The 27,166-nt window shown below is 37.7% G+C and overlaps 1 protein-coding gene across 5 annotated transcripts in view; it reads right to left on the bottom strand.

Annotated features, from left to right (window-relative positions):
* Positions 1-27,153, bottom strand: part of LOC107598980 (netrin-G2-like) — a 114,961-nt gene extending 87,808 nt beyond the window's left edge. For all 5 annotated transcript variants that reach the window (XM_016290450.1, XM_016290451.1, XM_016290455.1 and 2 more), the window contains exons 1-3: positions 27,070-27,153; positions 25,085-25,692; positions 9,321-9,964 (exon numbers count right to left, since the gene is read on the bottom strand). In XM_016290450.1, coding sequence (XP_016145936.1) covers positions 9,321-9,964; positions 25,085-25,315 — 875 coding nt within the window. In that variant the 5' untranslated portion in view covers positions 25,316-25,692; positions 27,070-27,153. The remainder of the gene's footprint in view (positions 1-9,320; positions 9,965-25,084; positions 25,693-27,069) is intronic.
* Positions 27,154-27,166: the final 13 nt, after the last annotated feature.

Below are 27,166 nucleotides of genomic sequence, written 5' to 3'. Positions count from 1 at the left end.
AGAGAGAGAGAGAGAGCGAGAGAGAGCGAGAGAGCGAGCGAGAGAGAGAAAGAGAGAGAGAGAGAGAGAGCGACAGAGAGCGCGCGAGAGAGAGAGAGAGAGAGTGAGACAGCGAGAGAGCGAGAGAGGGGGTCACATCACAAACACATACCAGCTTCATCACTGTGTCTGTCACGCGACTCTGTTCCCCTTTCGGGCTCTGTCTACATTTATTTTGAAAGATGAAGCTCACGATCATGGTAAGGGACGTTACATTTCCGATGAGTGCTTGCGGTGTTTGGCCAATCACAATGCACTGGGTCAGCTGGCCAATCAGAGCAGACTGCGCTTGTCGGAAGGAGGGACTTTGTAGAAAACGAAGCGTTTGAGAGAGGCGGGGCATAGAGGACTTACAATAATGTACAGTATTTGAACATTAAAGCATGTCAACATATTCTGTTACACCAAATACACAAAATAATGATCTTTAAAAAAGCATCATATGACCCCTTTAAAAAATAAAGCATAAACATAAATCCAAATAAGAAATAAAAGAGTTATCGAATAGGCACGTGTCATATTCTGCATCCTAAACTCCTGAAACATTGGTGTCTGATATTTTAGAGCAATCAATGCAGTCTGGGAAAAAAATCAATTAAATCTGGGTGTGTATGAAAATATTCAGATGTAATCGTTAATGTCACGAATTCGGTTCATGGACTTCCGTTTATTCACCACCAGATGTCACACTTTCCATTACATTGACTCTTGCACTACACAAACTGTTGCATAGCACCCCGGACTACATTTCCCATCATTCTTTGCACAATTTGCACACTGCCCTGATTGCACTCATTGCACACAGCTGTTTCTAATTACCTCATTCACTATATAACACCCACTCTAACCACCTTTCTCTGCTGAGTATTGTTTAGCCTGTACCCCTTTCCGAGTCTCCGTGTTTTCCTTGTTTTGCCTTGCCTTGTCAGTTTTCTCGGTTCTGATCTTTGCCTGTCTCCCTGGATTTATCCCTCTAGTCTCGCCCCTGTGATTCTGTCTGCCGATCGTCGACCTACGCTAGCCCTAGGACTATTCTTGTGTTTTGCCCGCCATATACCTGTCTGCCATTATCTGACCCATGCCTGTTTTATGACCACGTCTCTGTCTTCTCCTAATAAAGAGCTTGCATTTGGATCCGCACGTCTCACGTCTTGTCAGCCCCGTTACAGTTAACATTTTCACAAGTAACTTATTTAATCAAACATTTTTTTTCTCCGTAACTGTAACTGACTACAGTTATATTTATTTTATAATTACATTGCGTAACTCTGTTATATGTATCTAGTTACTCCCCAACACTGTTTACAAGTTATATACAATAAATAAATACATATAATTTATTCAAATATACTATAGTGGTTATTAAAATATAAAGGACCCAAAAAAGCATGTTGATACCAATGAAGTTTTGGACATTTACTGTAGTAGTACATGAATTTCTGTACCACGGTATATTTCAAAGTGCCATGCTATTATCACTCGATGACATTACTGTACCACACTAACAACACAGTAACATTTTGTAAGTGACACTTATAAAAAGGTCCCAAGGTACTACTATGTTTTTGGACATGCATCCTGGATTTAATAGCTTTTTTGAACATTTACCATAGGAGTTCCATGGTATTCGTGGAATCACCTTGCAAATACCATGGTACATGAATTTCACTAACATACTTCAAACTTGCGTGGTATTACCACCCAATGACATTACTGTACCAAACTACCACCACATTAACATTTTTGTAGTAGCAATACCATAGTAATACCATGGCATTTTTGTAAGAACTTTGGAATAATATGTAAATAACATAAATTTCAATATCATAGTATATTTCTGTACCATAGTAATTGCATCATACAAAACGAACTGTGCAAGTATCAATTCCAAACCAGCACTAACTAGCTGGACTGGACTGGACTAGTATGGCAATCCAGCAGGGTCGGAGGGTATGTCAGTGTTGTTCACTGTTTTTTATATTATCTCACAGCACATTTTGACCTCAGAACCTCAATGAAACATGTTTCAGTAAAACGACAGATGAGTCTGACAGCACCTGACTGGTGTCGTCTGATCTGTCCCAAACTGTCCTGTTCCAAATTGCCCAAGTTCACTTTTGACAAACCTGCCAATGTTTGTCACACCCTCTCTGCAAGTCTTACACCTTAGATTCAGGGCTCAGGTGCCTCTCAGAGAGCACAGAAATGGCATAGAAAATCAAGAGATGCCATCTGATGTCCAGAGATTTCCTTTCCTCTGGAGGACACTTTTCTGACAGACTGACATTTTCCTAATGGGACCGATGAAGGAGGTCAGTGAGGGTCAGACTGAATAAATGGTCCTGCCCAGATCTCAGACACATCTAGCGAATCTGTCTGTCCATGATCATGAGGCCAAAGCTGACTGCTGCTTTATTTTACCCATCAGACCCCTGCCACAGGACCCTGACTACTAAATATCAACACAGATGAGCACTGCATATCAACCCTAAAGTGTCAGTGCAAGTTGCCACCTGTATGGCTGTGTTTGGATTAGCATACTACATACTAGTATGCAAATTTGTGTTCATATACTTTTCATATACTGTTTTTTAGTGATATATGCTACCATTTAAAAATACTTTTAATGTCTCTTATCTCACCAAAGCTGCATTTATTTGATCAAAAGTACAGTAAAACAGTAATATTGTATTGCAATAAACAATAAGTATTGCAATTTACATTTCCAAACATTCATTTTGCCATTAATTGTAATAATCCAGGAAGATTTTTGTCTGACAGCAGCCAGTGCTCCACACAGAGATCTGAACTCATCATCATCCAGTCTGTCTGGAATGACATGAAGAAACAGAAGAATGGAGATGTTGCCACAGTTCTTCTGGATTTAGTCTGTCTCAGTTTGTTCTGTTTCTTCATGTCATTCCAGACAGACTGGATTATGATGAGATCAGATCTTTGTGTGAAGCACTGGCTGTTGTCAGACTCCTTGTGCAAACAAAATCTCACTGGATTATTACAATTAATGGCAAAATGTGTCAGGGTTCTCTCACTTCGGTCTAGTTTATTCATGGGTTTGTGGCAGAGCCCTGACACTCCCATCATGTTGTGTCTTGTCTGCGTGCCTTGTTTCATGTTGGAGCGTGGTGTTCGGATCCCGGCACTCGTGTCTTGTTCAGATTCAGTTTCGGTTTGGTGTCGGGGTTCGGACACTCGCGCTCCATGATCTGTTTTGTTGTGGGAGCATGCGGTCTCGAGTTCGCTCGGGCCGTGTGGTCTCCAGTCTGTGTGTGTTGTGTCTTGTGTAGCACGTGGTTCGTGTTCGCATGCTCTCATTGTCTTGTGCTGTGTAGCACGCAGCTTGTGTTTTTCATTGGCTGCGTGCTTTCATGTTGTCATGTCTTGTGTGAACACGCAGCTTATGAGTATTCTCATTAGCTGTGTGTTCGTGTCTTGTTTTGTTATTTGACGACTTGTGGACTGTTCAACTGCAACACCCGCTGACTGCAATGATAGAGCTTGGAATAGCCAGGACAAGTTTTTATATAACTCCGACTGGATTCGTCTGAAAGAAGAAAGTCATATACACCTAGGATGCTTCGAGGGTGAGTAAATTTTTTATTTTTTATTTTAATTTTAATTTTAATTTTTGGGTGAACTAACCCTTTAAAACCATTTTTAGCTGGTGAAAATATGTAAAATATGTAAAAATGTTTCACTGATTAATTTGAGTTGGACTCAAATCCATATTTTTTGTGAATGAATGAGATGCTTATTTTACCAGCAGCCATATCACCCTGCAGCCCAAGACTGGTTGCCCACTCAAGCTAAGCAGGGTTGAGCCTGGACAGTACCTGGATGGGAAAACTAGGTTGCTGCTGGAAGAGGTGTTAGTGAGGCCAGCAGGTGCTCACCCTGTGGTCTGTGTGGGCCCTAATACCCCAGTGTAGTGACGGGGACACTATACTAACAAAAAGCACCGTCTTTCGGATGAGACGTTAGACCGAGGTCTTGTCCTTCGAAAAAGAGTAGGGGTGTAACCCCATTGGCCTCTGACCATCATGGCCTCCTAACCATCCCCATATCTGCTGATTGGCTTCATCACAATAAGCTGGTGGAAGTTCTGGCGCAATATGGCTGCCGTCACATCATCCAGGTGGATGCTGCACACTGGTGGTGGATGAGGAGATTCCCCCCTTCTATGTAAAGTGCTTTGAGTGCCCAGAAAAGCGCTATATAAATGTAAGGAATTATTATTATTATTATTTTTGAGTCACTGCTTGCTGAATACATCATTGACTATATAATGTGTATTATTTTATATTTGCCATACATGTATATGTGTACACAGTGTGTATGTATTGCTACCATAAATGCTATTTTTTGTTAGTACGTTGGGAAGCTGAAGTGTCAGAGTAGCTTCCCCGGCACTGGTAATAATACAGAACGAGTAGGTGTCTTCAAACTTTTGACTGGTATGTACTTTTCAACTTTTTTCTATGCATATACTGTATATCACTATGTCTTGGTGTTTTCAGGCCTGGTGATTAAATGATTGAAATCACAAGCACTATACATTTAATACAAGAGCACAACGGCACAATCCATGTGTGGGTGTGAATCAATCTCTGAGTGATTCTCGATTCTCTACAAAACACCTCTTCATGGTGGTCCTTTCATGATAGAGTTTCTGCCCACACACGAGTGATAAAGACGGAATGATCCTGATATTGTCCTCGTGGCACCTCTGGAGCTTCCTGCATCTCACCTTCCCTTCACCTTCCCTGTCTCTTTGCCAACGTAGGCCCAAGGACATCTCTGAGATGCGAGTTCTGATAGGCTTACACCGACCCATTTTATTTCTGTTCGACCTTGATCTTTAGTAATGGCCTATCAGGTTCTGTGTATATTAATAAAACAGTGTTATTTCTCCAAAATCCCTTTTGCTAAATTCAGCAGCCATCCCTAGCTTCTTTGATATGCAGTATCTCGGTACAGTGGAAGGGTTTCATGTGAGGATTCAGTAAGAAAGGGAAGGGGGAAAGGGAACAGGAGATGCATCCGATCAACTCAAGTCTTTGCATAAATTAACATGAACCCTGGGAATCATGTTTATTTATTTATTTCCTCCCTTACCAGGTTTAATTAAGGTTCAAGCAATGTCTTTGGGATATTTGTCTGATGGAACACGAGCCCACCCCTCCCGCTCTCTTACCGTTTCCAAATCCGGTCCATCTTCTGGGACACCTATTTGTGAACTCTTTCTACTGTCTTGTATCTCACGTCAGATTGCAGCAAACCGGAGCAGGGAGGAGAAGGTGAGGATAAAACGCAAGCCTCATCTTTACACATATTAGCGTTGCGCAAAAAAAAAAACTAATCTTCACAGGGAGAATGATTGTGTCTCCTTATGTTCACCGACACGTGGCATGCCGTACAGCACGATGCCTCCTAAATATTACTTTTTAGCGGCAAAGGGGCTGATCAAGAAGATTTTTCACGAATGTCATCAAAGCAGCAGGAAAAAAAACAACCGAGGAATATGTTTTCATTGTTCAGTCAGGCTATTTTTAGATGCGTTCTGCAGGAATATGAGTTAATAGTATCGCTGGCACTTCGGATGAAAAGGAAAACATCATTATCAGAGCGCACATAACATCTCCTGGCAAACAAGCCACAAAATAAAGAGGTAAATAGGGAAATTAACAGCATACTTTAATTGCTTTAAAACAAGTAACACTTCATCTTCCTCAATTAAAGATTCTTGGCCCATCTTATTATAGGCTATTAGTACTGATTATTAGCACATGCTTGATGATGGAGGAAATGGGCCGTGATGCAAGAAGCATCACCGGTCGTGAAGTCTGAATGTAAGGAATTATTATTATTATTATTTTTGAGTCACTGCTTGCTGAATACATCATTGACTATATAATGTGTATTATTTTATATTTGCCATACATGTATATGTGTACACAGTGTGTATGTATTGCTACCATAAATGCTATTTTTTGTTAGTACGTTGGGAAGCTGAAGTGTCAGAGTAGCTTCCCCGGCACTGGTAATAATACAGAACGAGTAGGTGTCTTCAAACTTTTGACTGGTATGTACTTTTCAACTTTTTTCTATGCATATACTGTATATCACTATGTCTTGGTGTTTTCAGGCCTGGTGATTAAATGATTGAAATCACAAGCACTATACATTTAATACAAGAGCACAACGGCACAATCCATGTGTGGGTGTGAATCAATCTCTGAGTGATTCTCGATTCTCTACAAAACACCTCTTCATGGTGGTCCTTTCATGATAGAGTTTCTGCCCACACACGAGTGATAAAGACGGAATGATCCTGATATTGTCCTCGTGGCACCTCTGGAGCTTCCTGCATCTCACCTTCCCTTCACCTTCCCTGTCTCTTTGCCAACGTAGGCCCAAGGCCATCTCTGAGATGCGAGTTCTGATAGGCTTACACCGACCCATTTTATTTCTGTTCGACCTTGATCTTTAGTAATGGCCTATCAGGTTCTGTGTATATTAATAAAACAGCGTTATTTCTCCAAAATCCCTTTTGCTAAATTCAGCAGCCATCCCTAGCTTCTTTGATATGCAGTATCTCGGTACAGTGGAAGGGTTTCATGTGAGGATTCAGTAAGAAAGGGAAGGGGGAAAGGGAACAGGAGATGCATCCGATCAACTCAAGTCTTTGCATAAATTAACATGAACCCTGGGAATCATGTTTATTTATTTATTTCCTCCCTTACCAGGTTTAATTAAGGTTCAAGCAATGTCTTTGGGATATTTGTCTGATGGAACACGAGCCCACCCCTCCCGCTCTCTTACCGTTTCCAAATCCGGTCCATCTTCTGGGACACCTATTTGTGAACTCTTTCTACTGTCTTGTATCTCACGTCAGATTGCAGCAAACCGGAGCAGGGAGGAGAAGGTGAGGATAAAACGCAAGCCTCATCTTTACACATATTAGCGTTGCGCAAAAAAAAAAACTAATCTTCACAGGGAGAATGATTGTGTCTCCTTATGTTCACCGACACGTGGCATGCCGTACAGCACGATGCCTCCTAAATATTACTTTTTAGCGGCAAAGGGGCTGATCAAGAAGATTTTTCACGAATGTCATCAAAGCAGCAGGAAAAAAAACAACCGAGGAATATGTTTTCATTGTTCAGTCAGGCTATTTTTAGATGCGTTCTGCAGGAATATGAGTTAATAGTATCGCTGGCACTTCGGATGAAAAGGAAAACATCATTATCAGAGCGCACATAACATCTCCTGGCAAACAAGCCACAAAATAAAGAGGTAAATAGGGAAATTAACAGCATACTTTAATTGCTTTAAAACAAGTAACACTTCATCTTCCTCAATTAAAGATTCTTGGCCCATCTTATTATAGGCTATTAGCACTGATTATTAGCACATGCTTGATGATGGAGGAAATGGGCCGTGATGCAAGAAGCATCACCGGTCGTGGAGTCTGATCTGATTATCGTGCCCAACACCCACCAACCCCGCAGACTCTATTTAGACGAGTATTCACAGGGCAGGCCATCAGGGAGGCCATGCCATTTTTATTATTCAAATGCTGCTGGAACGCATCCCAATATTGTGGAATGAATAAAATATCCCTGGATGATTTTCCGCTGGGTATTAGCTTAACATTTCCACTCCAGCGCTCCTCTCATTGTGAAACACTGGAACGTCAGACAGCACTCTGATAGGCCGCTTTCTGCTTGTCCATTTGTCTACTTAACCCATCCCATTCCCTATCGCCGTTAAAACAATTTCCTCTCTGACATACCAGAATAAGTATTGATTGAGGGTTTGCATTACCGGAGGTTTGGGCCGTGCATTGATCCCCCTTCACTGCTGGACATTTTTATCATAGCTGTGCGTGCCAACTGATCACTTTAACATATAGAACAACTAGTTTGAAAAATGCCAAGATGCTTCTCTATTTTATGAAGGACATTTATGAAGACGGATCAGCAGGGCTCACTTTTTTAGGCTGAACTTTGAAGCTTTCTGATATTAAAATATGCACTTATGTAGATTTATATGGTGCACAGAAAACATTATATAGCCCTGCCACTATTTGGGCAATAATTGTAATGTTTTTAGAGGTCTGTTATGTTTGTCCACAGTGAGGAAAAAGAGTACAGCAGACACATAACTTGACAGAAGCGTCTAGCATTCACTCTTAAAAAATAAAGGTGCTTAAAAAGTTCTTCACAGCGATGCCATAGAAGAACCACTTTTGGTTCCACAAAGAACCATCTCTTTCTTACCTTTTTATAATCTGAAGAACCTTCTTTCGCCACAAAGAACCTTGTGTGAAACCCAAAGGTTTTTCAGATGTTAAAGGTTCTTTTTGAAACTGTTTAGACAAAAAGGTTCTTCTATGGCATCGTGAAGCACCTTTATTTTTAAGAGTGTTGGTGATCAACTGACTGAACAAACATGCAAGTAATCTTAAATTTTGTGGCTACTTGTTGAACATTGTTACCTATTAACATTCATGAGCCAAGGTGATCAACTTTATCCTCTATCTGGTATTAATTGCTATAACTTTAACAGGTTAAACTTTTTTACATAGTTCTAATTCGTGCATTAGTTGACTTACAAATTCCAGGACCAGCAGCACTAAAATCGGCGAAAGTCAATGCCTTTTTGATGTGCATTAAGATATGCATGCATGCATGCAATATTTATCAAAACAGTTAAAAAATGATATCTGATGAAACCTAAAGCATTGCCAAGTCAGCGTGGAAGATCTTCAAGGCCTTACAACTCCAGAGTATCTTCATGAGACCAAAATTTATCAGTCCTACCAAGATGAAGGCTTGATGCATTCATATTTCATAAGGTTATGTGAAACGACCACCCTGGAAGGTTGGGTTCGTTCTGCACATCCAGTGATTTTGGTTTAGAAGAGCAGAACGCTGTAGGCCTGGTTTACAGGTTGGCGCATGTGCGCTGGACAAAATGATGTCCAAACAGTGTGAGAAACAATAAAACTGATCAGCTTTGCTCATGAATATTAGTGTGATGTCCAATTTATTTCTTTGAACTATGATTACACAAACTTGAACACCTAAAATATGATTTTCTCCTGTGTTCTGATACCTTTCTCCATCTTTTCTCTCATATAATTTTTCTACATTTTCTCTCAAAAAAATGACAGAAAAGCCTGAAATATGAGCGATTAAACAATAAAACATGAAAAAGCTATCCATGAGTAACACAAACACGGTGTTGTGCATCATTACCTTGCTGGTATGTCGATATTGGAGATGGCGTAGAAGTACTTGAGCAGGTTGTCTCTTTGTACGTAAGTTCCTCCGAGCGCCGGTCTCAGCAGCCGAAGCCGCAGGTTTGTGAAGGTGAAAAAGTCTCGGAGGCCTTTCATACTCTCCATGCGTGTGTACAAGTTGTCCATGTTTTGTAATTTTGTCCCAGCAAATATGGCGAAGCGTTCCCGGACCTCGAACCGCACATTCTTCTCATTCTTGGAACCGACCCAGCGAGAGTATTGCTCGGTACATATGACTCTAGTCACGTTCGTGGCCGACAGATCCTGCACCCTCTTTGGCAACATCCCGAAGGCATCCATGCAGTCGTCGGCGTAGTACTGGTAAGGCTGCCAGGTTCGTCCATAATTCAGGGACTTGTCCAGCACCATTTTTGTGGGCCGCCCGTACTCAAAGGTTATCTGGACGTCATCCGCTAACTCCAGGCTTTTGTTCCAGGATAAGGATATGTTGGCCAGAAGAGGCTCAGGATAACGACCCCATGTTACAGTCTGCCAGTACGTGATGAGTCCGGTTCGCTCGCTATCTTGCATCAGCACTGGAGGATGGGCGAGTTCTTTGGTGGAGGCATCGCATTCGTCACTACACAGGTATGGGTTTTCCTACAGACAAAAGGAAGAAAGATAAAAGATCAAATAAAGAGTGGTACAAAATTAAGGAAGGATAATGAAATAATAATAAAAAAGAAACATACAGTGGCATGTGAAAGTTTGGGAACCCCTTGCAGAATCTGTGAAAATGTGAATAATTTTAACAAAATAAGAGAGATCATACAAAAGGCATGTTATTTTTTTATTTAGTACTGTCCTGAGTAAGATATTTTATATAAAAGATGTTTACATATAGTCCACAAGACAAAAAAAAATAGCTGAAATTATTAAAATAACCCCCTTCAAAAGTTTGGGAACCCTTGGTTCTTAATACTGTGTGAGGTTACCTGGATGATCCACCACTGTTTTTTTGTTTTGTGATGGTTGTTCATGAGTCACTTGTTTGTCCTGAACAGTTAAACTGAGCACTGTTCTTCAGAAAAATCCTCCAGGTCCTGTAGATTCTTCAGTTTTCCAGCATCTTTCGCACATTTGAACCCTTTCCAGCAGCGACTGTATGATTTTGAGATCCATCTTTTCACATTGAAGACAATTGAGGGACTCAAACACAACTATTAAAAAAGGTTCACACATTCACTGATGCGCCTGAAGGAAACACGATGCATTAAGAGCCTTTAAAAAAAAGAAAAAAGCATTAATAAAATAACTTTTGAACAGGATGAAGATGTCCAAATTTTTCTTATTTTGTTGAAATATAATTTTTTCCCATTTAGTGCTGCCCTTCGGAAGCAACAGAAGATACTTGCATGCATGTTTCCCGGAAAACAAATTAAGTACAATTTAACTTGATCTTCAAGTTCAAAAAGTTTTTACCCCCAGGCTCTTAATGCATTGTGTTTCCTTCTGGAGCATCAGTGAATGTTTGAACCTTTTTCTAATAGTTGTGTTTGAGTCTCTCAATTGTCCTCAAAGATGAATCTCAATCAGATCATACAGTCACTGCTGGAAAGGGTTCAAATATGCAAAAGATGCTGGAAAACTGAAGAATCTACAGGACCTGAACAACCATCAGAAAACAAAAAAACAGTGGTGGATCATCCAGGTAACCATACACAGTATTAAGAACAAAGGGTTCCCAAACTTTTGAAGGGGGTATATGTTAACATCTTTTATGTAAAATATCTAACTCAGGACAGTACTAAATAAAAAAATAACACGCATTTTGTATGATCTCTCTTATTTTGTTAAAATTATTCACATTTTCACAGATTCTGCAAGGGTTTCCCAAACTTTCGCATGCCACTGTTTATGTAATATTAAAACATGGGGTTTATTGTATGACTTTATTGCAAAACACTACTGTAGAAAAGTTTGACTTTTTTTTAAGACTTTTTTTTATCAAAGAAATGTATATTTTTATTTGACAAGGATGCATTAAATTAATCAAAAGTGACAGTAAAGATGTTTATAGTGTTACAAATCGTTTCTATTTCAAATAAATGCTTCTTTTAAACTTTCTATTCAGTAATCCTGCAAAAAGGTTTCTTGAGCAGCAAATCAGCATATTATAATGATTCATAAAGGACCATGTGACATCAGCTTTGCCACCATTATATTTTAAAAGATAACAGAAAATAGTTATTTTAAATTTTAATAATATTTTGATCAAATAAATGCAGCCTTTGTGAGCATAACAGACCTATTTCAAAAACATAATAAAAATGTTATTGACTAAACGGCAGCATATTTAATTATAGAAAATATATAAAAAAAATAAACATTTTAATATGTTCAATTTTAATATAGATTTAAATTTAATATTGCATAAGTGTATATGTCATCAATTTTTTAAAAGAGGTTTTTATAGCTATTCATACTGAAATGTTTGATCAAATAAATGCAGTCTGGGGGAGCATAAGAGACTTCTTTCAAAAACAAAAAAATCGTATTGACCGAATAGTAGCATATATAAATTAGAAAACAAATATGCAAAAAAAGTTATATATTTATTTTTTAAATATATAAAATAAGAATTAAAATGTATATCTCACTTATTTTGAAGAATCTAGATAGATGACCACTTTCCAAAGTTCCCGTCGCTACTGTAATTTCAGACTTTGAACCTTTGCCCTACTGACACACCAGGTGTACGGATTAGCCTACAGATTGCCATCTGGTCACCCTTGAACCCTTAATTCCCTGGTAAGAAAGCATCAGCCCTCATACAACAAACATTTGAGGAGTTAAAAGTCTCAGCACACACTGCAGCCTCTAAAACTGACAGATCGATGTCCAGGGATAGTTATTGTTTTATAGCCGGCACACTTGAACGTTTCTCAGGCCAAGTGTCTTCATGGGCCATTAGCTTCCATTAAGAAATAATTTGAGCTACCTGTCCCAACCATCTGGAGTACCTTAGCACTTTGATCCGTAACCAGGGAGCACCTTAGCCTAACTCAGTCCTCCGACTCAATCCTGCCGTCTTTCTCCGTTTCGTGCAAATCCAGTCCAACTGCTGTGGCAGGTGGTTCTTAGACTAAACCTCAGCTATCCTCTCAGGAATGGCGTCACGTCTAAAGAACAGTGCGGCTCTAAGAGAAACGATCGCCCACTGCTTAGCAGCAGGAACCCGTGTCAGTAAACAGAAAATACTATGCTTTGGCCTCCTCCGGTAGACATGCGTGGTTATTTTGGCTAATGTCACTGGAGAATTCACAGCAGAACTTGAGACAATGACTAATCATTCCTGTGATCAGATCAGAACAATTACACAATTTATTAAGAAAGAACACATTGTGAATACATTTGAATGGATTTAGAGGACAAGAATACACCTGGATTCAAGAGTCTAAGTGAAAAAGTAGTTAATCTAGATTAATCAAAGTAACTTTGTGGGGCGATTCAATGTACTGTATGCTCAGTTCACGAATAATACCCAATTTATATTTTGTATGTTTGTATTCATAAATATCATTTATTGAAATTGTTTACTATGACATATTTCAACATTATTACATCACTATTTTTTTTTTATTGACATCTGAATATTTTTATATTAAAATAGTTTTATTAATAAATATATGTGTAAATGGATGGCTGTTAATTTGACTAATATTTAATAATCAATTATTCCGTTAAATAACTATTTATTTTATTAACTTCTGATATCAAAATTGTTTGTGAAATAATTTAGTAAACAGATTGTTGTGAATTTTACAAATGTAATTATTAAAAATTCAGTTAGATCATATTTATTTATTTATTTTAATAACTTCTATTATCAAAGCTGTTTACAATGACTGAATTATGTTTGACATTTAAATATTTGTTTTTATAAATATATATATATATATATATATATATATATATATGTAATTGGATTGCTATGCAATGAACTAAAATTTAAATATTAGTTATTAAATTAAATAATTTAAATAACATCTGATATCAAAGTGTTTGATAAATATTAGATATGTTTATTATAAATATGTTATAAAATAATAATAGATAATACATTTATTATAAATATTAAATAAAAATTTTGAAATTACTTCTGATATCAAAGCTGTTTGTGATGTCCAAATTACTTTTGATATTAAAATATTATTCGTAAATATCATATATGTAAATATATTTCTGTGAATTTTACTCATATTTAATTATTATTTATTCAATTAAATAATATTCATTAAAATAACTTCTGATATCAGTGGTGTTGGTGATGGCTGAATTACTTTTGATATTAAAATATTACTATTTATATATTTGTAAATTGGTTGCTATGAACTTTAATAACATTTAGTTTTTAATTAATCAATTCAATAATATTCAGTTTATTTATTCAATATTTAATTAAAATGTTTAAATATTTGTCTCAAACACTTTTAAAGTTAAAATATGTTCTAAAAAACAATAAACAAAGACTGTAATATGCTGTGTTTTTTGAGGACAGACTATGAAGCACAAGAACCAGCATCCTGGAACAGCAGTGAAGTTTTTCCAGGACCCTGTGATTCCTGTGTCACTACTTGGATCTTTCCCAGTGGATAATCTGACTTCACCGACCCCATATCAGTTTAGGAACCACAGCAAACTATTTAGCCTGAATGTTGCTAATGCAGACGCTACAACTGTCACAGAATCTGATAACATTAGCCTTTGACTTCCGCTGAGTGTGACCTTCGTCATTAGCATCACTCACCTTTCAATGGGAATTCCTGCCCTGTCTGTATATAAGTCTCTTTGTATTGCATGTTGAATATACTGTATGGTTCAACCTTGCCTAGGAGAATCCACATTGCACTGAGGATCTGTTTATAGGGGCTGACCGAGAAAGAAAGATGGATGTGTGTTCTTAAAATAAACAAGATGAATCAGGAGATTTTGTTAACAAAAATGGGGCTCGAATAGAAAATGTTACAATGTTTCATAAGAGCAGTCACTCTGGTATTATGAAATGTTCTGACCACGGTTAACAAGCTGTGAAGAGCAGGTAGTACACTCGTGGACACCGGACCGACCGCTAGTCTTGTACCTGGAGAGGTGGCCCTCTTTTTTTCCTGCGGCGTGAGTTAATTACAATGAAGGCAGCTCCCTCTGGACATCCAGTCATATAACAGCTGGCGCTGAACAGCTTCAGAGGGATACAGTCGCCTAATTATACCAGCCAGAAAGTGACTAGCACAAGAGTTTCAACTGTCCCAGAGAGTGCCAGAACAGGGCTTTAATATGCAAATATATTTTCAAACCATTTTTAGCCTATTTAGTCAACTTAGTAATGTTTCTGAAGTTTAATGGATTTGGAGGGCTTTTCAAATGTATTTCAGATGTGTTTTCAAGCTTGGTTTGATCACTCAATGAGAGTTTGATTTCTATGTGTTGGAAATTGTTTCAGTGCTGCCAGAATATTCTCAGTCCCCCTTTCACTCAGGCATACATGGGCCCATGGGAAGAGTCATGAACATAGAGATGTGTCTCTGTCACATATCTGGGTCCTGACGGGCCGTCCCAGGCCGAACTCAGTGAACCCCCTTTCCAGTACCCCAACTCCATGCTTATCCTGAACAGCACAAAGACCCCTAAACATCTGCGTATGCGTATAAAAAGAGTGAAATAGAGGGGGAGGAGAGGGGGACAACAGGCAGAATGAGCTGAGAGACATTTATTATTTAACATTGTGGAAGTATATTTCTGCCACAGAATAAAAAATAAAAAAGGTAATTGCAACTTTTTTCTTGCCATTTTGAGTTATCTTATCAGAATTCTGACTTTTTTCCTCACTATTCTAATTTTGCCCGTTTGTAAACTGAGAAAAAAAAGTCTGAATTATGAGATGTTAACTCACAACTGTGAGTTTATAACTCACAATTCTGAGGGGGGGGGGGAATCAGTATTTCAAAACTTGTAATTGAAATTTAAGAAATATAAACTCGCAACTGACCCTTTGCAAAGACACGCCCCCCTTCGTTACTGTTGCTATGTCCGACAAGCCATGCCACTCTCACGCCACACATCATGTTCGTGAAAGATACATCGCGGAGCAAAGAGAAAACTGACAACGCTCCGACAGACAAGACAGAGCAGGTTTCTTTTGCTATGAAACAAAGTCTCAGCTTTCAATTTTTGTAATTTTTTAAGAAATTCAGACAATAAATACCGTTTTGTGGCTCTTTAATGTGTTGTGACAGATCACTGAAGTGCCTCAGTTCAAGCGGCACGTGAAGCGATCATCTCTTCCTCTTTACCAGTTAATAGCTAATAGAATGAAATAAACATGAATGAACATCAGAAGGTATTTTGTTTCAACCGTGGAAAGACATCAATACACAACATTTTGCAAATCCACTGACGTTAATCTACTCTCCTGTCTGGTTTATTTGTCGGACAAAAATTACAGATTCTGCGTTATGATTGGTCAGATAGCCTGTCAATCAAATTCCCTGCGAAGGATCAATTCTGAAAAAAAGTCCAAATTGTGAGTATATTAATCGTAATTCTGAGGATTACTATTCTCACAGTTACTATTTTATAACTCAAAATTGTGAGAAATAAACTTGCAATTTTGAAAAAAAGTCAGAAATGTGAGATGTAAACTCACAATTGCAATTTTATAACTTGCAGTTAGTTGTGAGATATAAATTCGCAATTCTGAAAGAAAAAAAAAATGACCAGATTTGTGAAATTAATGCTAAAGGACTTTTTCTGTTTAGTACTCATTAAAATATCTATTTATTATTACCCACAACATAAAAAATGGCATATGCCAGTTTGACTGTGTTTGAAGAATTTGTCCCTGTGGATTTACCATCAAAACTATATGTCCGACAAGCCATGCCACTCTCACGCCACACATCATGTTCGTGAAAGATACATCGCGGAGCAAAGAGAAAACTGACAACGCTCCGACAGACAAGACAGAGCAGGTTTCTTTTGCTATGAAACAAAGTCTCAGCTTTCAATTTTTGTAATTTTTTAAGAAATTCAGACAATAAATACCGTTTTGTGGCTCTTTAATGTGTTGTGACAGATCACTGAAGTGCCTCAGTTCAAGCGGCACGTGAAGCGATCATCTCTTCCTCTTTACCAGTTAATAGCTAATAGAATGAAATAAACATGAATGAACATCAGAAGGTATTTTGTTTCAACCGTGGAAAGACATCAATACACAACATTTTGCAAATCCACCAACGTTAATCTACTCTCCTGTCTGGTTTATTTGTCGGACAAAAATGACAGATTCTGCGTTATGATTGGTCAGATAGCCTGTCAATCCAAATTGTGAGTATATTAATCGTAATTCTGAGGATTACTATTCTCACAGTTACTATTTTATAACTCAAAATTGTGTTTGACTGTGTTTGAAGAATTTGTCCCTGTGGATTTACCATCAAAACTACACGCACAGAATGGCACTTCTGTCATCTGTCTTCTGCGGAACACATTGCAAGTGAACGCGAGCTGCTTGCAGAAAGCAATTTATTCAGAGACAGGCAGCTTTGAGAAATGCATTACAGTCGCTAAGTGTGACTGAGCATGTGCAAAGATGCGAATTATACCTGATCAATAACGGTTTGCTTATGCAAGTCAGAATGCTTTTATAGCACACAGTACTGCCATTTACGTGAACCACATTCAAAGCCACTTTCAGAAAAAACTGCATTCACACCAACCAAACGAACCATACTTTAGTCCATGCCAAAAAGTTTCTTTTCATTGTGATTACTGCTCTATATAAGAGAGATATATTTAATCTGGAGGAAAAATTTTTATTTTTTTGATGCAATCAAAAAGGACAGGGCTTTATTGTGTAAACAATACAAGAATGAGCATGCTGTTTTTGCATGCAATATGAGGAATGCAAATTACTACATGAAGATTTGAAGAATCCCCAAGACCTGAGGCAGCATGAAAACAGGCAGATGCGGGATTATTGCATGTGGACACATGGGGACAAACTCGACCCCCTTTGGGAGTACAAGATGGGGGAGTACGTGCTTTGGATTCATGGAAAATTCATGAGAAATGGCAAAAAATAAGCAGCTACAAGGATTTTTCTGTGACAAACAGACCATTCATTGTCTAACTGTAGGAGTGATGTTTTCCAAATGCGGTTAGAGAAAAAAATCTGGACCAAATGTTTCGGTTTTTCATGAGAAATGGCAAAAAATAAGCAGCTACAAGGATTTTTCTGTGACAAACAGACTATTCATTGTCTAACTGTAGGAGTGATGTTTTCCAAATGCGGTTAGAGAAAAAAATCTGGACCAAATGTTTCGGTTTACCCATGGTGCATTGCGAGAGTGTGCAGTTACTCTACCTGTTATATTTAGTCCTGGCTGTTAATGTGTTGCTAAAACGGGCCAATAGGATTATTCCTCATATGGCTGTACGACTAAAGAGAGTGATTTCATTCAAATAAGTATGTGTGAGGAGGATGATACACAATGGAAGCTTTGAATCTCAGTCTATGTTCACATGTGTGCTGTATGCAGCAATGGGTCCTCTTTCTGCTTAGCTAAGCTGAGAACCTTCCTCCCTCCTCATCCTTTATACTCTCTCTCTCCCTCATTAGTTAGCGCTACATACAACCAGAGCTTCCAGTGGTAGCTAACATCATGCAAGAGAAGGAAAGAAAAAAAGCAATGCGCTGAGTAAAAATGCAACGGCATCTCCTGTGGGCGCTGAGTGACTGAAATTTCCTCTAAATCTTTAATGAGCCGGAAAGCTTCTCCAAAGAAAGAGAAGTTGCCAAATCTAGAGGGCTTACGTGGATCAATTAACTCGCTTTCAATGTGAAGAAAAAAAAAGAACACTGATTGTAAACACAGTTCCACAGGCTTAACAGAGTGCCAGACTCGCAATATCAAATATAAGTCCAGAGACGTAGCAAGGAGAGCGGTAAAATAATCCATGTGACATCAGGGGTTCAACCGTAATTTTACGAAGCTACGAGAATACTTTTTGTGCGCAAAAAAAAAGACGACTTTATTCAACAATTTGTCTCCTCCGCATCACCCTGGTGCCATTTTGGAGAGTATCCACTGAACTTAAACAACGTATGCTGTTCTGCATCAGCTGCATCACACGGATACGCTGTTTTCGTTTAGATCAAATCACAACAATGTATGAAACAGATCCGGTGTGACTCCGGTTTTTTCTTTTGTGCACAAAAAGTATTCGACAAACTCGACCCCCTTTGGGAGTACAAGATGGGGGAGTACGTGCTTTGGATTCATGGAAAATTCATGAGAAATGGCAAAAAATAAGCAGCTACAAGGATTTTTCTGTGACAAACAGACTATTCATTGTCTAACTGTAGGAGTGATGTTTTCCAAATGCGGTTAGAGAAAAAAATCTGGACCAAATGTTTCGGTTTACCCATGGTGCATTGCGAGAGTGTGCAGTTACTCTACCTGTTATATTTAGTCCTGGCTGTTAATGTGTTGCTAAAACGGGCCAATAGGATTATTCCTCATATGGCTGTACGACTAAAGAGAGTGATTTCATTCAAATAAGTATGTGTGAGGAGGATGATACACAATGGAAGCTTTGAATCTCAGTCTATGTTCACATGTGTGCTGTATGCAGCAATGGGTCCTCTTTCTGCTTAGCTAAGCTGAGAACCTTCCTCCCTCCTCATCCTTTATACTCTCTCTCTCCCTCATTAGTTAGCGCTACATACAACCAGAGCTTCCAGTGGTAGCTAACATCATGCAAGAGAAGGAAAGAAAAAAAGCAATGCGCTGAGTAAAAATGCAACGGCATCTCCTGTGGGCGCTGAGTGACTGAAATTTCCTCTAAATCTTTAATGAGCCGGAAAGCTTCTCCAAAGAAAGAGAAGTTGCCAAATCTAGAGGGCTTACGTGGATCAATTAACTCGCTTTCAATGTGAAGAAAAAAAAAGAACACTGATTGTAAACACAGTTCCACAGGCTTAACAGAGTGCCAGACTCGCAATATCAAATATAAGTCCAGAGACGTAGCAAGGAGAGCGGTAAAATAATCCATGTGACATCAGGGGTTCAACCGTAATTTTACGAAGCTACGAGAATACTTTTTGTGCGCAAAAAAAAAGACGACTTTATTCAACAATTTGTCTCCTCCGCATCACCCTGGTGCCATTTTGGAGAGTATCCACTGAACTTAAACAACGTATGCTGTTCTGCATCAGCTGCATCACACGGATACGCTGTTTTCGTTTAGATCAAATCACAACAATGTATGAAACAGATCCGGTGTGACTCCGGTTTTTTCTTTTGTGCACAAAAAGTATTCTCGTAGCTTCATAAAATTACGGTTGAACCCCTGATGTCACATGGATTATTTTACCGATCTCCTTGCTACGTCTCTGGACTTGGGAACATTTCAGTTGTATTGCTGTCTAAGTATTTGTTTCTACATGTTTGATATATGTTGGCAAAATTGCAAGTTTTTTTAATAGGCCTGCCCATATATTTAATTATATATGACATCTTGTATATTTTCTTTTATCTATTATGTAATGTATATATATATATATATATATATATATATATATATATATATATATATATTTACTGTATAGTTTTTTAGTACATGTATTGTATATTTTAGTTAATGCTGTTATATAGTATTATTCGTTTTTTACCATTGTTGCCTATATACAAAAATATATACAAAAACAGAAAAACTAAATCTGCCAAATTCATATCTGTGTAACAATAACTTTTTTTTTGTATTTTATACTACATGGAGAAATGACAGCTCATAATATATAATATATATGTTATGTTATATAATAGCATGAACTAAAATACACAAGAAGTCAGAAGTATATATATTTATATACATACATATATATATATATATATATATAAAGAAACATATATAAAGAAAAATAAATAATCTAGATCGATTTTTTTTTCTTTTTTTGTATAGGCCTGCATGAGGTCTTGTATTTTTTATTTCATGCTATTATATAATATTGTGTGCTATAATTTTTCATGTAGCCTCCATTGCTTCGAAAACAATAGCAATAAATGATTCACCTACAACTGCTAAGAGTCGCGAGACTTCCTGTCAAGGACGTCTCACGCTACATTCAATCCCCGGAGTTGTAAACATAAACAAGCGTGGATCACTTCTCTTTAACACTGCTGCTTTAAAACACACTGTGACTGCAGGCAGAGGGAGTTATTCTCACATGGAGCGAGTTTGATCTTGTGAATGCCAGAAGGTCTCCTCAGTTTAAAGTGCCTGGCCCCTCATCCCTCCCCCCCTCTCGCTCAACATCTGAATGCAGAGCAGGCTGATCAGTGGATGAACAGTCAGCTTTTATCGATCTGAGAAGAAAGTGCTGACAGGGAAGGACATGACTACACCCTTCTCCTAAAACTCATCTCTAGTTTCTTCTGCTCAGTAAGCCGTCTCAGGTCGACATGGAAAAATATTCTGTAATCAGTATGCACGAAATACACGCCCTTGTGTCGGGTTATTGTATGAATAGCAGATGAGGACTGAAAGTTTCATGTGGTGCAATATAGAAGAAAAAAAACAGGAAACTTGCAGGAACTGTGGCCAATTGTGATTTTTGGTAAATAATTGACAGTGAATAGCTGGTGTGGCTGTGTGCTCTGAATGTTTATTTCAAAAGAGTCAATGTTTTTCACAAAGGAATTGTGTTAGAGAATATTGTACATTTTCTATTCATTTAAAAAATGATATGAAATTATATTATAATAGATTAGATTACCATTTAAATGTTTAGGGTTGGTAAGTTTTTTATGTTTTTGAAATAAGTCTCTTATGTTCATTAAGGCTACATTTATTTTATCCAAAAATCTGTAAAAACAGTAATGTTTTTAAAAACAGTAATGTAAAATATTTTTACTATTTAGTTTTCTGTTTTAATATATTTTAAAATGTAATTTATTCCTGAGATGCAAAGTTGAATTTTCAGCGTCATTACTAATTCTATTATATTATATAATACAATGTGCTTTCATATTTTCAAAATTGTATTATATTACATTGCAAAGAATCATTTGTGTGTCAGCTGCATATATTATCAATGTTTTGAGATTATCCTTGCAGATTTCTATAGATTTTCTGGTAATTGAAATTTGATTTGAATTGTACTGAATTCTGAGTAAATATTTTATGAAAAGTGCTCTTTTAATTTTAGCAATTTGTTTAGCATTTGCTTTGGTTAAAGGCAGAAATGCACAAAAATACACAAAATGTGCCCGAAGTTTTGCCCTGATTTATAATCCGGACAAGTTTACGCTAGAGTTGCCAAAAATCAGAGGCAGACTGCAGATTTGAGTTGACAGATTTCATAGAATATCACGTAGTGTATGATGGTCACAGACTATTTGAGGCGACTTTAGAACACAAATGCCAAATTTACACTGCAAATGTGGCACAGAAATTATTCTGAAGTGGCATTTAAGTATCTGTTTAATGCTGCTCAAAGGTGACAAATGTATTTTTACAGGAATTACAACTGTATGCTTTGATACTAGGGACCGGGATGGATCAGAGTAGGTTTAATTAAGGGTGTATTCACACCAGCAAAATCCCCTAGTTCACTTGCTTTGGTTCGGACAAAATACAATGTTGAATTTTTTTTTTTTTTTTTTGGTGTGGTTCGTTTTTACACTGCCCTTTTTCCAAGTCAACCAGAAATTGTAAACAAAACCACACGTGTGCTAAGGTCATCTATTAATTTGGTTCATCCATTCAACCGTATCAGAGTTCGTTTGGAAGCGGACCGAGACCACCTCTTCAGCTGGGTCTCGGTACGGTTGTTTGGTCCGCACCTGAGTGCGATTGCTGTATTCACACCTGCCCAAAAGATCCACACCAAGGGAGAAACGAACTTGAGTTCGATTCAATCGAACCAAACAAGACAGGTGTGAATACACCCTAAGTCTGGCTTTAATGTGGCATTGTATCTTTCCACTGGATTTTGAGCTGGCACAGAGCAGCCTTAGCTTAGCTGTGTAAAGATGCCTATATTGTTTTCATCTCAAGGACTTGAAAGTCTGGTAGTGTGTGATCCTTATTCGTTTATACCTAGTTTTTCCTCTGTAACTATTTACAAAGTGGGTTTATATGATGCCTACACTGTAAAAAATTTTTTTGTGACATTTACGGTAAAATACCAGCAGCTGTGGTTGTCAGAACTTCACCATAAAAAATAAGGTAGCAACATTTTAGGTTTTACAGACTTAACTTAAATTCACAATAAAATACCGTATTTCATTAACTGATGTAATGTTGATAAACCAACATATTGAAGTACTAATATCTGTTTTGAACCATTGTGATGCCCTGATAACCACCAAAAACTGGTGGTGATGAGAAAGTCACATGATGAACCAAAGCTCATCACAAACAGCTTTTCTACGAGCTGAGGAGGGCAATACTTACATATAGAATGTGCACAGTGTCATTCACACAAACACTAAATCCCATCATGGTGACACTCATGATACTGAAATAATGCAATAAACATTGAATTAACAACATTAGATGTAGAATTAAACCCTAATGTACACAACTGGTAAGAAAAAACGAAGAAACATTTGTTATTTCAACAACAACCAAAAAAAACCATCAAATATGAAGTGTCATGCAGGGAATTCTGTGAGTGTCAATTTACGGTTTGTCACTGTAAATTATACAATTATTTTTTAACTTCCAAAAACTGTATTTTTAACTGTATTTTACTGTAAAATTACATTAAATGTAATCACATTTATTCACTGAATATAGTATGGAGACTTACTGTTAACCAGTTAACAGGTTTTTACTGTAGCATTTTTACAGTCTTTTACTGTTAAAATCACAATCATTTTTTACAGTGTAGTGTTTAAAATCTGTTCAGATTTCAGCCCTAAATTGTATAGAAACCCCCAGCAATGGCCTTATGTTACACCCAATCTGAAAGATCGAGGGACAGGTATATCTCAAGCTAAAAAGACCCCGGTAACAGGGCGACCCATATCGGTTATATGTCTGTGACATTTTTACAGCCTTCCTACAGGTTACAGCAAAAGAACTGCAAGCTACAAAGAACTGTATCCTTTCTTTCACACTGAATTTGAAAACCATGAACTCCTACTTTTTACTCTTGACAACTAAATCCATCACTCTTGAATCACTATGCCTTTGTAGTACATTTGCCTCTTGAAAAACGATTTTGGTGACTGAATTCAGACTCTCTTCACAGTCCAGCTACCCACCCGTTGTCACTGTGTGAGCCGCTCGGTATATGCTGAGAGAATGATGTCATTGAATGAGCAATGTCTGGTCCACCCCCCTCCACGGCATCCTGTCTTTTATCCACACAGTCTAAATGTGTGAATTAGCACCCCGTCAGAGGCAGCGCTCTGTCTCGGGGCCTCATGCGTAGTGTCAGTCCAGCTGGACAAATCCTCTATCCGATTATTGTGCAATCAAGCTTCTGGCTAAATTCCCAAAGCATCTCTGATGGAGATTAACTTTGGCTACACTCATACCTCACCAACCTGACAGACAGAGGGTCTAAAATTCACCCCTCCAAACACCGATGGTATAGAATGGATAATATTTTCATGCTTGTGATTGCCCTAATCGCTCTTCCCAAGTATGTCGCAGAGTATCCCGAATGTGGTGTCGATCGGTCACCAGATGTGCCCAGGAAAGACGCAGATTGTTTGCGCCCTCACTCTCGGTGCTAAACCTGAGTTGATTTACACAGATAATCCTGCTGTCTCGTGCGCGGAGGGAAACTACACTGAATAACAGCTGTGTGGGCAAATTTACACATCGACTCGGGCTTTGTTGTCTCTCTGAGCAAACACATTGTTAATGGCCACGTTGCAGATTACTGTATAATCTGTGTTTAGACATATTAGGGTTACTTGGAGACTTTTTGGCATTCTTGTGTCAGATCTTACTGTAACATTAGATCTCTTTGCTTTCTTTTATCCTCTCATTCCAAAAATAAACAGAGTCTAACTATTTTTATCTGATTATTTGCCTTTTTAAAGGGACAGTACGCCCAAATATGAAATGTTGTCATCATAATTATCTTAATGTCGTTCAAACCTGTATGAATTTTTCTTTTGTGGAAAACATAAAGAAGATAGTTTGAAGAATGTTGGTAACCAAATTGTTTCGGTTCCCATTTGCTTCCTTTATAAAGTCCAAAAGTATAATGGAAGTGAATGGGAACCGAAACTGTTTGGTTACCAACATTTTTAAAAACTGTGTTCAACAGAAAAAAGAAAGTCACAGAGATATAAATTTTTTAGCCATACAAAAGAAGCGAATGGGAACCAAAACTGTTTGGTTACCAACGTTCTTCCAAATATCTTCTTTTGTGTTCCACAGAAGAAAGAAAGTCATTCAGGTTTGAGGTTTATGAGGGTGAATAAATTTAATTTACATTTTTGGATTTGTTTCTGTCCCTTTAAAAGATTTTGATACACATACTAAAATTCACAATAATAATAATACTAATGGCACATATATGTGTTGAATTTGCTATTAAGCTTCTGAAGATCCACCGAAAATCCATCAAACTTGCAATATCATAAATAAACATGATTGCAAAGTATATTTGCTTGGAAACGCAAGCTGTTCCAGTGGAACAGACGTAACTGACAAAGCAGCAGAGCCAAAAGCGATCCAGTCCAAACTCACCAGAGTGCAGAACCTCTCCGGTGGATTCCCACATGTGATATCGGGAGGCTCCACTCTAATCTGCATGTACTCCTTCATGGACACGGGTTTGGGCTGGCAAGCGTAAAATTCCCATGTTGGTCCATCGTCTGTGCTGACCAGCGACTTACAGATATCGTACTGGCCGAGAGTCAGAATAATGCACTGTAAGAGCAGGAGCGCCTGTGAGAGCATGGCACTGGATGGGTCCATGGGCAAGAGAGAAAGGCAAGGGGCGCCACAGCTATTAGGTGTATCAGCATGGAAATTATTTAGATTGTGAAATTTCTAATATCCATCATGGTGCCAAAAGGGCAAAGTCTGGTCCTCGGTGGAAAACTGTGTGCGAGTTAATGTAAAATGTGTTCCCACTGAGGTGTAATTTTTAGATCTGTTGCGACATCTTCAAAATTCAATGTTCAATTTCTATACGTGGCAACTGACTTCAAGTCCAGGGGTGAATGTCACTTCAGTTCAGAGACATGAGGTGCATTCAGTGGATCTTGCACAATCAAGAAGATGCCTGGTGTCAGAGTCCAGTCTAAGATTCACGTGTGATGAGAACAGCTGTTTCATTTCTGATGGGTTGTCTAGGAAATAGGGGGAAAAAATGGAAATAAGCAACATATACTGTATTCCACACAGTAAAATATATTTTAAAAGACAATGCATGCAATTGCATTATAGTTCATGAAGAAAATGTACATTTAGCAAGGCATTATGTATACTATTTTGTCAAAATGATGGCTTTTACAATAAAAAGTGTGTTATTTACGGTTTATTGCATTTTTTTTATATCATGTGCTGCTCTGAGGATGTTTGTTGTGTGAGTAATAATGTGCCATGTTTTCACAAGTTTTCACTTGTCACAGTTGCTTGAGATATAGCATAGGTTATGATTACTTTTAAAGTCACCATGTGGTATTATATTGTACAGCTGTGTTTTTATCAGCACATTTTATAGAAACAAAGAAAGCCCTACTAGGTTGTTCAATTAACATTATATTATGTATACAGTTAGGAACCGTAAAGTAAACAGACACCATTATGATTAAAACACCGTCACTGTATTTTACGACAAAAGTCTGCCAAATTGTCCACCCCAAGTGTATTATTTCTGTTATAATGTAGCGAAGTTGTAATGCAGTGCTTTGAGAACCTGCCACTTTCTCCAAGTGCACATCTTCCTCACGCAGTAGATTATAAACTTTACTTTTCGCAATGGAAATCTTTTTTTTTTTTTAAATGTATACGCTTAAGTAGGTCATCCGAAAGGGACACGCTCCAAAACAATGCGAATCAATAAATTCTGTTATGACATATAACATGAAATGCGCGCAAATATTAGGCTACACAATTTTATTGTGTTTATCTAAAAAAATAAAACGGCGATTAGAAATGCAAATTAATAGCTAAAGAGATATATTATAATTTCTGTTATAATGTAGCGAAGTTGTAATGCAGTGCTTTGAGAACCTGCCACTTTCTCCAAGTGCACATCTTCCTCACGCAGTAGATTATAAACTTTACTTTTCGCAATGGAAATCTTTTTTTTTTTTAAATGTATACGCTTAAGTAGGTCATCCGAAAGGGACACGCTCCAAAACAATGCGAATCAATAAATTCTGTTATGACATATAACATGAAATGCGCGCAAATATTAGGCTACACAATTTTATTGTGTTTATCTAAAAAAAAATAAAACGGCGATTAGAAATGCAAATTAATAGCTAAAGAGATATATTATTAAAAAATAAATTGTTACAAAACTGAGCAGCCAAGTTTAGTTAAAAGCACTTTTTTTCAAAAACATCCGGGGATTTTAATAAATAGTTTCTCATAAGCTAAAGTTACGTGAATTCATCAAAGAGCATCTTCTGAAATGCTGCCCATGTTCTGAGCGCTTATAAGAGACTAAGAATATCCAATGACCAAAATACTTAGACTAAATACTTGAGTAACCTTACCTTGGTTCCAGAGATCAGCACCTTTTACTGTTCCCAGATGAATTTCTTCTGTATAAACTCTCTCTCTCTCTCTCTCTCTCTCTCTCTCTCTCACTCA

This window comes from Sinocyclocheilus grahami, unplaced genomic scaffold (genome assembly GCF_001515645.1).
Source record: "Sinocyclocheilus grahami isolate Dianchi unplaced genomic scaffold, SAMN03320097.WGS_v1.1 scaffold259.1, whole genome shotgun sequence".
Taxonomy (NCBI): Eukaryota; Metazoa; Chordata; class Actinopteri; order Cypriniformes; family Cyprinidae; genus Sinocyclocheilus; species Sinocyclocheilus grahami.
The sequence above is the reverse complement of the archived record's forward strand: the minus strand, read 5'-3'. Positions and strand labels throughout refer to the sequence as shown.